This window comes from Eurypyga helias, unplaced genomic scaffold (assembly GCF_000690775.1).
Source record: "Eurypyga helias isolate BGI_N326 unplaced genomic scaffold, ASM69077v1 scaffold17529, whole genome shotgun sequence".
NCBI lineage: Eukaryota > Metazoa > Chordata > Aves > Eurypygiformes > Eurypygidae > Eurypyga > Eurypyga helias.
The window spans coordinates 1-12,625 of record NW_010270432.1 but is presented as its reverse complement, the minus strand read 5'-3'; the positions used below and the strand labels follow the sequence as shown (position 1 = coordinate 12,625).

The window sequence follows — 12,625 nt, the reverse complement described above, 5'->3', positions numbered from 1 at the left end:
ACAGCTTCTCTGGGCAACCTGTTCCAGTGCCTCACCACCCTCTCCATGAAGAACTTCTTCCTGATATCCAATCTACCCCTCCCCACTTACAATTTAAACCCATTACCCCTTGTCCTGTCATTACAGACCCTTGTAAAAAGCCCCCCCAGCTTCCTTGTAGCCCCTTCAGGTACTGGAAGGGGCTATAAGGTCTCCCCAGAGCCTTCTCTTCTCCAGGCTGAACATCCAGAGGACTGTTCCAGCCCTCTGAGCATCTTCGTGGCCTCATCTGGACTTACTCCAACTGGTCGATATCCTTCTGATGTTGAGGGTTCCACAGCTGGACGCAGCACTCCAGGTGGGGTCTCACCAGAGCAGAGTACAGGGCAGAATCCCCTCCCTCGACCTGCTGGCCACACTTCTCCTGATACAGCCCAGGATACGGTTGGCTTTCTGGGCTGCCAGCGCACACTGCCGGCTCATGTTCAGTTTTTCATCCACCAGTACCCCCAAGTCCTTCTCCTCAGAGCTGCTCTCTATCCACTCTCCACCCAGCCTGTACTTGTGCTTGGGATTGCCCGGATGCAGGTGCAGGACCTTGCACTTGGCCTTGTTGAACTCCATGAGGTTGGCAGTGCCCCACCTCCCCAGCCTGTCCAGGTCCCTCTGGATGGCATCCCTTCCCTCCAGCGTGTCGACCGCGCCACACAGCTTGGTGTCATCAGCAAACTTGCTGAGGGTGCACTCACTGCCACTGTCCATGTTGCCAACTTGTGTTTGTTCAATGCCCGCTATACCGTACCTTCTGTCCTTAGTGTCTGCTTTTCCATGTCAGTGCTGACAGCAAGCTCCCTAAATCTGTGGGGCCAGGATCACACTACACAATGCCCTCCCTCACTGCTGCTATGGCTCCAAGTCTGGAGGCTTTAGTTCAGTAACAGCCTGTGCAGAAAATGTGTTGATACTCATCTTCACAAAGGACAAATGGACAAGTGAAACATAGAGAGAACAAAAGATAGACTTGTCCTTCTGTGCTGATGGGAGCACGATGTGTAAGGAAACCCAGTGATACTTATTAAACTCCCTCTGCAGCCTGTGCTGCAGCATGATAGCAGATAAGTAGGCAATTACTGGAGCGTGTCATCAGATTACCAGAGAACTGCTGCACCATGTTATTGGATATGCTGAAAACTGTACTGTGTTCAGTTTCGAGTGCAGGGTCCATCTTCTGAGAGGGCAGTGGTTTGTTCGGAGCAGACTCAGAACAACCTGCAACACCATGCTGCTCGTGTGGACGGACCTTTATAGCAAGGCTGGTCTGACACCCATCAAACTGAGTGGAAAGGCAGAACTAATTTCCCCATGTCACGATGTAGTGCAAGACAGAACAACTACAGCCAGCAGAGCTGAGTAACCTTGGCAGAGCAACCTGGTAATGCAGCTGCACAGCTTCCAGTACCTAACCAACTACACTGCTTTATAGAGACATACCCTGCTTTCAGTGAGCTTGAGGTCCAGGTTGCATAAGTGCTCGGCAAGGTAGTCAGTCCTGCAAACATGGCTCAGTCAAGGCAAAACAGGGGAGGTCAGCCTCAGAGCTAAAGAACAAACCAGGCATCCGGGGTACCAGTTTTCTGCCTATTATTCTATAAGGAAAAACGATTTGGAAAAGCTGTAGGTATTGTAGATATGGTATTGTGCACTCTCCAGTTAGCTGGGGGATAGGTGAGTGTGAGTGGAGAAAGAAAGTGGGGCAAGAGGTGACATGGGGAAAAATGCGTCTGTCATCACTTTTAGGAAATCCATCTGATAGCATGTGAGGGCATCAGCGGCAGTAGAGTTCAGCTGCAGAGAGAGAAGGCCATGGAGAAGATGTTTATGTTTGAATAGAGGATATTGGAACAGTTTTTGTTGGGTTGGATCAGATGAGGCCAATGGCTTGGAGGGAGTTGCGGGATACCAAGGGCTGACAGAAACGGTGTCAGGAGGCTACACCAGACTGCCAAGCCTAGGCTTATAGCTGAGATTCCTCTCTCCTAAGAGCAGCAGAGATAGGACCTGGAATCAAATAGATAATTAAGTGTAACATGGCACTCCCCAAACTGAAAAAGACCTGATGATGTGTCACTGTTACAATTTCCACCAATTCCTTGGATACCGAGCCCAGCCCAACTGGAAGAGTAGCTGTGCTTTCTCAGGAGTAAAGCAAGCTGTGCCCTGTTGCAAAGCAAACAACAAGAATTAAACTCAGTTTCTCCTTGACGGTGTTCCTTTCAGATGCTTAGGCAATGGAAAAGTTCCTCTCATTCTTGAACATATAGCACACCAAATCAGTTAAAGCTTTATAATTCTACCTGAACACTGAGTCTGTGAGACAACGCAATGTAGTCTATAGGAAGAGGAACACAATATGCATATAGGATCACCACAGCAGCTGATTATGCCAGAAAAAAATGGCTGTTCTGAAGTTAGGGCATGATTAACTGATAGGAATTTGGTTTTGAATTACCTGAAGTTAAGGATGGATTTAGTAGATAGGATAGTCCACCTGACTGGAGAAAAGCAGAGTGTGCTGTCAGAGATACCAGAAATGAGTCAGTTCCTACAACACAAAGATTAGAATGCATATTGCAACAACAGAGAGGGAACAAGGAAAGCAATAATCATAGTGACATACCAAACTCCTCTTCTGAAGCAGATGGACATGAAAGACAACTCATTTAGCAATTACACATTCTTCAAATCGCAAAAGGGAAAATTACAGATTTCCAAGGAAGAGAAAAGCACTGCATTCGATAAGCAAGTGTCAGTCCATGAGATGACATTTTGCATGCATGTGATGTTCATGTCAGGCAGAACAACAAAATCAAATGCATTTGCATCAGATACAAAGGCAAGAAGAGAAATTGAATGTCAGATCACGAGGCAATGTAAGTGAATGCACCAGGCTTTGAAAACGGGCAAAATAAGGAAGAAGAATGGCCATAAACTGAAGTCATTTTTATATTACATTACAATACTGCCCCTAAGTTATCGTAATTTTTAAGTGTAAGACCCACAAAAAGCATTCCAACTAAAATTTTAGGTAATCCATAGAAGCTGGTGTTTTCAGCTAAAGCATGTGAATTTAAGATCTTAGTGGGGAAAAAAAAACCCAGGAAAGATAGTTTATAGAGTCAGCAAGATGCACAAGTCAAACCAAGATTTTATCCAGACCTGAGTCCACTACAGCATCCCAATAGTAATGCTGTTAATGATATTATCATGACAGAAAAAAGTAAGAAAGGAAAAAAAAAAAGAAGTCTTAATAGATTATTTGTACTACTCTGCTCAATAGTAAATCATACAACTACCAGGCTGTCAGCTGAGAGCACTGCTTGGGAGCTAATACACAAGTGGGCAATATCAGCATCCTCAAGAAGAGGGACTGAGAGGCCTGGCAGAGATATTTACTACATGTGATATGAGTGTGTGAACGTGAAGCTCATGTGGCAGACCCTCTGGCAAACCATGCCCACAGCTGTATCTGTCTGCTGGTAACAGCCAGGGAAGTAAATAGAAAATGAAAAATGAGAATATTGCAGCTGACTGAAGCATTGTTCAATTGACACAGAAGAAAAACTCAGACGATCGCAAGCTGTGACGTTAGAGCAATTCAAGAAATTACCATCCCATCAGCAGGATATTAATAACCCTTTAGTAAGTTTCTACAATGGCCTGGGTGTGCATCCCTGTTCTGTGCCGTACAGGCAGACAGCACACGGTACCTCCCAAGCCATCTGAAAAAGCCACCTTGAGAGTCTGTACTCAGTAGTGACCCAACCCCATGAGGGCAAAAGTGATGCAAACTACATATTTGCAGTCTGACAAAAAATATGCCCAAGACATTCATCAGTGTGTGAGCTTTGAGGTGAATTCCAGGCTAATCTGTCTGATTTATAATCTACGGCGTAGATGTGTCTGTTTTATATGATGTGACCGTCAGAGAACCCTCAGAATGTATCATTTCAGACAGCAGTTCTGGAAAGAGGATGTCTGGACAGGGGTAGGAAATTAAACTTTTAAATTTTAAAAGAAAAAAATTCTGAAGTGTTCAATGAATGTGACTGAAGCAGTAAAGGTGGAAGAACTACACTACCTATAACTGACTTCTTACCCAGAGCAGTCCAGCATTCAGAAATATGGTACCTGACAAAAATATGGGATCATCAGTCAGTTCTGATATCAAGAGCATTAACGAGACCAGTTTCAAGAGAAGAATTAAAGAGAAACAAAGGACAGACAAACCAACCAAGGATTTAAAAATACTTCCATCTCAAAATACGCCCATCTTTCTTTCAAAGAGCCAGACCCAGCGGAGAAGATTTCACTTTGGATACTGAACGGTGGAGACAGCATAAGCATTTCAAATGATGCTGAATACAGAGGCAGCCAACTCGAGGGTATGTTAGGGCTGTCTGGGAACAAAAGCTTGTCTCCAGAAAATGAGCAGCATCCCCAGCTCATGTTTGCCCAGGCCGAAACAGTCTTCTCATTGCAAATGACATGCCTATTTGTAGTGAGTTCATGCTCCGCGCCTGGGACGTTAATCGTATTACTTCATCCTGTTCATCAAACAGCAAGGCTGAGCTGAAAAAACTGGAACTGAGCTCCCACCAGCAGGGATAACCTTTCTGTGTCAGGGAAAACCAAGCACTTGTAGGCAGGGCACAAAGGCAGCCGTGGCAGATGGTGACACACAGGCTGTTGGCCGGCCGGGTAACTCAGCCCATGCAAAGGGTCACTTATTGCCCCTGAGATCAGTTAGAGGTGGTCATGGCTGAAAGATGACACCCAAGAGAGAAAAAGGAAGACTGATGGGACCACTGACAAAAGCACCTTCTTCGTGGGGTGCTAAAGCAATACAAGAAAGGAGCCTGATCTGGTGACAGCTCTGATAGCCTACACCCACGTGTTCCTGCAGCAGAGGCAGGCAGCGGGGGACAACCCCTGCCACGACGGTGGCTTTCCTCAGGCGCTGCTCCGCAGGGTCACACAGCCCTCTCCAGGGTGTGAGCCTGAACGCAAGAAGCTTTTCAGGGCTTTTTCCAGTCCCTGATCTCGTCGTAGATGACTGCTGAAGAACTCCTGACGTCTGTCTGTGCTTATGGTTATTCTGCACGACCATCCTTCCAAAAAAGAGCTCGAAGGTTATAGTGAATTAATTTAACCTGCAGGCTCATGTAAATTGGTAATATACAGCATCTCCCTATCCATGGCAGGGGGGTTCCCTACCCATGGCAGGGGGGTTGGAATTAGATGATCTTTAAGGTCTCTTCCAACCCAAACCAATCTGTGATTCTGTGATCCCTTTTAAAAACTTATAATCCTTTTCCTACGTGGTCAACACCAAGTACTTCCAAGGGAAATAGAAGAAACCTTTCTAATACTTGCTAGTTAAAAATTTCCATAAGTCATAAAATATGAGGCTTAATATCTCTTTCGAAATGTATTCTAACATATTTCAGATGTTACACAGGTATGTGTTTAATAGCAGATCTTCAAATATTATTTCTTTCCTATGTTTTTGATCTCTTTTTCAGTCCTGCCTAGTGTTCCACCTCAATGACACACTACAGCAACAGCAATAGTAATGCTGTAGCACAAGAGTCTAAAGAAATAATTAGGGCAAAGCTTGTAGGGAGAGGAAATGGCTTTCATTAGACAAACTGATGCTAATTATATAGTGGATGAAAAATGCATTTCTTTGCCTCACTTCTGAATTTGTCAGTTGTTTTCACGGTGCCCCTGAGCTCTTGGGCAGTTAAATGAGAAGCACTCCCTGCTTCTTCCACACTCTTCTGTATTTTAGGTCATTTTTTATAGTGCCCTTGCTTATACGTCTCTTTTCTAGAGTAAACATCCCAGCTTTTATGGATTTCCTGTGCCCTGAGCCCTTTCTCTTTCTGGGAAGGACTAGTCTATTTGCACAGTAGCCTAAGGGAAAAATCAGTGATGGTCTGTGAATTGGTAATACCACAGTTTATTGCATGGCTCTTTACCTCAGTGTTTCTGTATTCCAACAGCCTGGTCGCTCCTTGTGTTTGTGGTACTACCCATATGGATACCTCGGTCATTGCCACAAGTTAATTGAGAGCAGTTCAGTAAGATAAATAGAATCATAGAATCAGAATCATAGAATGGTTTGGGTTGGAAGGGACCTTAAAGACCATCTAGTTCCAACCCCCCTGCCATGGGCAGGGACACCTTCCACTAGACCAGGTTGCTCAAAGCCTCATCCAGCCTGGCCTTGAACACTTCCAGGGATGGGGCATCCACAACTTCTCTGGGCAACCTGTTCCAGTGCCTCCCCACCCTCTCTGGGAAAAATTTCTTCCTTACATCCATTCTAAATCTCCCGACTCTCAATTTAAGCCCATTACCCCTTGTCCTGTCACTACAGGCCCTTGTAAAAAGTCCCCCCCAGCTTCCTTGTAGCCCCTTCAGGTACTGGAAGGCTGCAATAAGGTCGCCCCGGAGCCTTCTCTTCTCCAGGCTGAACAAGCCCAACTCTCTCAGCCTGTCCCCATAGCAGAGGGGCTCCAGCCCTCTGAGCATCTTCGTGGCCTCCTCTGGGCTCGCTCCAACCAGTCTATGTCCTTCTGATGTTGAGGGCTCCACAGCTGGATGCAGCACTCCAGGTGGGGTCTCACCAGAGCAGAGTAGAGGGGCAGAATCCCCTCCCTCGACCTGCTGGCCACACTTCTCCTGATAATACTACTTTAAATATTACCCTTCTAAGAAGGAATTATTTTTTCAGGGTGAAATATAAGTAAATTCTTCATAAGGATTAATCCAAATACATTTTTGTAGTCTGGGCGCTTTTTTTTTTTTTTTTTGGTCCTTTTCTATTTTCTTCACTTCCAGATGATCAATAGATACATTAAACATTGGACCAAAACCAGAACCTTGCTACACTCTGCTGTTTCCCTTCTATATCGATGAGCATTTACAAGAAATAAGAAAACAAAAATAAACCAAAGGGCAGGAGAAGAACTAGATTACTTTCACTGTTTTTCAAGCACAATTAATTAATTGCACCACATTCCAGTGCCAAACAGAGGTTTTACTTACATTGTTCCTTCCTAATATAAGAATTCCCATTTTTCTTACATGTATTTTTCTGAATCAAAATAGTTCAGTGTTGACATCTAAATTTTCACATTTTTTTCTGAGAGGAGCAGAACCATTTTTTCTGCAGAAGGGAAGGGGAGGGAAGGGAGAGGGGAATGGGATGGGGAAGGGGAAGATAAGAAAGAAAGACAAAATTTTTCAGAACTCCACATTTATAAAGCTGCTACACTTTAGTAATAATTAAAACTACACAAATACCAATCAGAATTTTAGTATGCTGCATCATCCTGTACTCATCGCTCAAAGTTTTTGCTACTATTTCAGTTTTACCTGCAAGTAGCTAAATGTGTATGATTCTCTGCAATTTTTTTTGTGCATATTGTTTTGAAATTATCAGTCTTTCATTAAACTTTAAGATAATATTTCATTATTGTTTTATCTCTATCAATATAGCATTAAAGAAGAAATATTCCATTTTCTCTAATAAGAAGGAAAATAAAAATCAATTTCTAAGCCATCTCATTTTAAAAAGTGATTGTAAAAGCAGTGGGACTATCATTTTGATTTATCTAATAAATCATTTCATGTTTTAGAGCACGTAATAGTCAAGGGTCACTTTGTTTAGTAAATTCAATAGTTTTCCAATGCAGCTCATGTTTTGTTTTTCCTGACTTCACTATCTCGATCTTCACTGTCGTGCAATATGAAAATATATGAAGACCTGATGTTTCTTACAGCTGTTCATATTTCTGAGCAGCGATGTTCCCCTGCCCTCCAGTCTAACATCTTTTTCGAACCTGTGATGGGTTAGTTGCCCTCCAAGAACCAGCATCCGTTCTGATTCTTGAGCACACTGGTGCTGACTGCCAGGCATCCTTCTGTGGGGTCTTTCTCCCTGGGGAATGCTCTGCCATAGCCACTTTTGTCCCCCACCCTCATGGCCTGAGCCACAAAGTGGGACAGCGGGGCTCTGACTATGCTGCCAGAGCACCATACAGCCAAATGTCTCAAGTGCTCTGCAAATGTCTGCTAATTCTTGCTTTAGAGGTGATAACACAAGAAATTAAGATCACAGATACTTTATAAACAGGTAAACTAAGGACAATGAAGGTTGAGTCATTTTCCAAGGGCTGTGCATATGAAGTAACAATAAAATAACTTGCACTTAATAAAGTGTATGAAACAGAATCACCTCAAGTAGAATTTACTTCTCCCACCACTCAGTAGTCTTCAACAAATCCTTAATTGGCATAAATTACTGTGACCTTCCTGAAACCACTGATGCTTTCCCAGTTTCCAGAATGAGAAAACGGGCCTGTTCATTTTCTGATTCGCCTTTTCTCTCCTTGCCAAAGGAAACAAACCCCCAAACCTTTTCATGCGTGGGACCCCTTGAGGATATGGTATTAAGCTTGGCTGGTACTGAAATTCGGAGTAGGGCAACCACCTGCTTTACAAGATTTCAGGCAAAAAATTTTTGGTTTTAACAAACATACCTTGGTGGGGCTTTTTTACATCAGTCTGTTGTTGAGATAGGGAAATGCAGGTAGCCCAACCTCCTTTTCTACACTTCCCTCATGCAATTGGTAAGCTGTCAGAAGCACCAACAATACAATAATATAATAACATAATAATGTTTGAGAGCCTTTTCATCTGGAACGATGTATCTGTCCCCTCTTATTGCTCACCTTTGTCATCTGCAGAGTGTGAAAGATTTTAAGGGTAAGCAGCGACTCGAAGAGCCCTTAGCAGCTGCTGACCTATGCAAACAGTTGGGCTCTGGAAATACAGAGCCAGAGTAGGATCAGACGTACAAAGAGCCTGTGAGCAGTTACGTGACTATAAACTTGGTATGAGAGGAGACCAAGCAAAACAAAACAGATGACAAAGGCACGATTTGCTTGCTGTTAACAATGCCTCTGTAACATCACAGGCTATCTCTCAGCTATATTTTCCACTGCATTGCTGGCTTGCAAAATTTTTAATGGAACAAGTTTTTCTGGCAGAAGACGACTGATTTTTATCTTTAATGAGCAGCCTCTCTATCATTTAGCTTCAGGAAACAGCTTCCTGGTTGTAAACTGCTTGGGAGTGCTGACAGCCAGTCAACTTCAAGAGCAGCCAGGAGAAAGTTTCTCACTAACTTTGGGGAGACATTAAAAAATGCTGAAAGGTCCAAATGATGATGTTATGGAGCAGGAGAGTGCTGCTTCCCAACATGGAGAATTGACAAGCTGGGATATCAATGACATCAAACTTCCCCAGGTACGTGTCTGCGTCTTGGAAATTTATCCATTTCTGACCATTTGCCTACACTTCACCGCTGATCTTAAATGCCTTCTCAGTCATCTATGCCTCAATGCTTTTATTCTCTTTGCCACCTCGAGGTATGGGACAGTGTTTTACTGAAAAGCTAGAAAATACTGAGCAAATATTGAAGTTTCCATGCATTTTTCCTTAAGAGTATTACCGAAAAAAGCTGCTGATACATGAAAAATCTCAATACCACAGATGTGCTGCTTTTCTAGTTCACTGGTGAATGAGGTTCAGAGAAAGCAAGGGAAAAAATTATCTCCTGCAGTGGGTGCTCAACTGGAGATGTCCAGGACTTGGTTTTTGCCCTGGGTAGTGCTTCATGAGAAGTGAGCACAGCACCCACGACAGCCTTGCACCTCTGGATGCTCAGTCGCTGCAGGTTGGGCTCCAGGCAAGCAGGCTGGCTTTCCATGCAGAGAGCATCCAGGAAAAGCTTTCGTGTTTGCAGAGATTTGCTGAGAGGCAGAATAGTGACCTTTCCTTCCCTCGGTCTTTTTCAAGTCCTCTTATCTAAAAATTTCAACCATGCTCTGCTGAAAACCCACAGCACCCTGCACACCAACACCACCTTCCTGTCCTTCACCTTGGCATATTTGTGCCGGATTCCTCCTGCTGCAGTCCTTCAGTAACCATCTCTGCCTTTCACCTCCCAACCCTCTCTTCTTACCTGATTCCAGCCTCTTCCCTACCATGACACTGCTGTTCACCCAAAGTCTCCATGCCCCAGGCTGCCTCCCTCCCTACCCTCCACCTTAAGGTCACCTTCAACTGTGTTTCAGCCTGTAGGCTTCCTCCACACCCTTCCCTACGCTATCCGATGGCTCCTGGGGGAGCACAGCAATTTCTCTCTTCTCAGTTGATGTTCTTGCTGGAATGGCTCTCAGTGGCTGGGATCAGCAATTTCAAGGAAATTCCTAAGTTTTTGAACCTCTACAAGACTTTTTCCATTGCATTTTACTGTGTTGACTGTACCCATTGAGGTGACGTGTGTTTGGTCCTTTAGGGTTTTTTGCATTGAGTTTTGTTTTTATTTTTCCTTACAGTGTTGTTCTTGGGCTTTTTGTGTGTGTGTTTGTTTGTTTGTTTGTTTTTGCTTAGTCCATAGCAGGGAAAATAAAATCTGCCCAAGATTTCTTTGTTTTGGACTTCAGAAAAATCACCGTGGAAGTTAGGCCAAAATGAACAAAAGTCCAGAACTAAAGACCTACGAATGTGGGCATAGCCTCAGTCTGATTCAGTATTTGCCCTTTTTTCAGTGAGTTGAGCCAAATCAAACCAAATGATTTAGGCTGCTGTGAATAGCCTGCAAGGCAAAGCAGGATCTCTGCCATGAAAGCTAACAGAAGTTAGTCAGGCGGTGACTGCTGTCTGCAAGGAAAATAGTTGCTATTGCACGTCAGGAGCCCCGCCTCCCCCTCCTGCAGAGGTCCTGCACAGAGCTGGACCCACGGGTAGGTGAGAACAGCCTCCTGGCCAGGCCTTCCTGAGGCTTTGGGGCATGGGGAGCTGTGGCTTTTCTGCCTTCTCTCCACGGCTCCCTCCTGCCAACCATCATCACCTTCCGGGGTGCTGGAGTCAACCAGGCTAAAGGACAGGTGTGCTGGGCTCTTGCACAAGCTCTTCTCTTCCCCAGCCTAAAACGCGGCTTGCTTTGGTCTCTCCACAGGACGTAAGACAGACAGACTGGTTTCAAGAGTGGCCAGATTCCTATGTAAAACATATCTATAGCTCAGAGGATAAAAATGCTCAGAGGCACCACAGCAGCTGGGCAATGAGAAACACCAACAACCACAACTCTCGCATTTTAAAAAAGTCCTGCCTCGGGGTGGTAGTCTGCAGCAACGACTGCTCGACCTTGGACGGGAGGAAGATCTACCTCAGACCAGCCATATGTGATAAAGCTAGGCAAAAACAACAGCGTGAGTATGGACATGGCTGTTCGTTATATGGCACTTCATAGGTGAACACAGCATAAAAGTAATCAAAGTCAAGGATATCCTTTGGATTATCCAACATTCTCGCTGCCATTCCTTATATTCAAATGCAACTCTTGATTTGGAACAATGCATTATACATTTCTTACTGTTGGGGGAGGAGTTGTTTGCTTGTTTGTTTTCTTTTTAAGCTCTGTTTCTGATGGTTAGAGATTGATTCTCAGGCCCATGAGTCAGGCTGCTGAGAAAGTTTTGCAGTGCGGGCAGCTTCCCTGCTGTGCGGCTCTTGCTGACCTGAGTGTTGGCTTCATTATTGCATGTGCCCAAGAGTAACTCAGGAAGCAAGTCATGCAGGAAAGAAGTTGCTCATAAACTATGGTAACTGGAAAATAGGCCTCATAGTCATGTCTTTTTGTGTGTGTGTTGCAAATAGAGAATGACAATGCAAATAGACAACATGCACATTTTTAATGAGACCATTCCAAACAATTGTTGACTTCTCCGTACAGCTAGCACATACTGATTTCTGAATCTGATGAACGTTTTGGCTAAAGAAAGGTATTACTCAGGCACGCATTAAGGTCAGAATTATGTCCCCTAGAAAAATCAGACAAGAACACATCACAGACATTACCAAGTTAAAAACAACTAAACTGACAAATATAATAAATTATAAAATTATAATAAAGCTATAATAGATTTTTTCCAGTTATATTTAATAATGGAACAGTATAAAGGCAATAATTAGCTTGTTTATATTGATTTTTGCTTATGTTTCAAAGTTTTTTTGCATAGTTTTCCTCAGTGTAGTTTCTGAGCCCCAAATAGCAAGTGGCAATCCACCACCCATAAACCATTGTATCCCATAAGATTCACCTCATCGGTGTTGTGTAGAAAATATTTCTTGCCATCTTTGTTCAGGGAAATGCTGTCCAAACTGCAATGGACCCCTGCGTCTCCTTTCCTGCCGAGGCCATGGTGGTTACCCAGTTACCAACTTCTGGAGGCATGAAGGCCAATTCATATTTTTTCAGGTTGGTATAAAATTATCTTACATTATGCAAGTTAATCTTAAAGACTGTTTTTTGAATTTGATTAAAGACAGTTTTTGTGCCATCAAATAAGGGTCATTGAATATGACAAGGTCAGATGACTGTAAGGAGAAAAATTTTTACAATGAGTGGACAAGGTTCTAAACAACCTGATATAACTCTGAAGTTAGTCCTGCCCAAGCAGGAGGTTGAGCTAGACCTCCAGAGGTCCCTGCACTGGGTTCAGCCAGG

The 12,625-nt window shown here is 43.8% G+C and overlaps 1 protein-coding gene across 1 annotated transcript; it reads left to right on the top strand.

Moving 5' to 3' along the window:
• Positions 1-9,255: 9,255 nt before the first annotated feature.
• Positions 9,256-12,376, top strand: LOC104514700 (chorion-specific transcription factor GCMa-like; the record flags this gene model as incomplete). The annotated part of the gene is made up of 3 exons (XM_010158450.1): positions 9,256-9,357; positions 11,075-11,327; positions 12,264-12,376. Coding segments are annotated over exons 1-3 (468 nt in total), but the record flags the coding sequence as incomplete, so codon positions are not given.
• Positions 12,377-12,625: the final 249 nt, after the last annotated feature.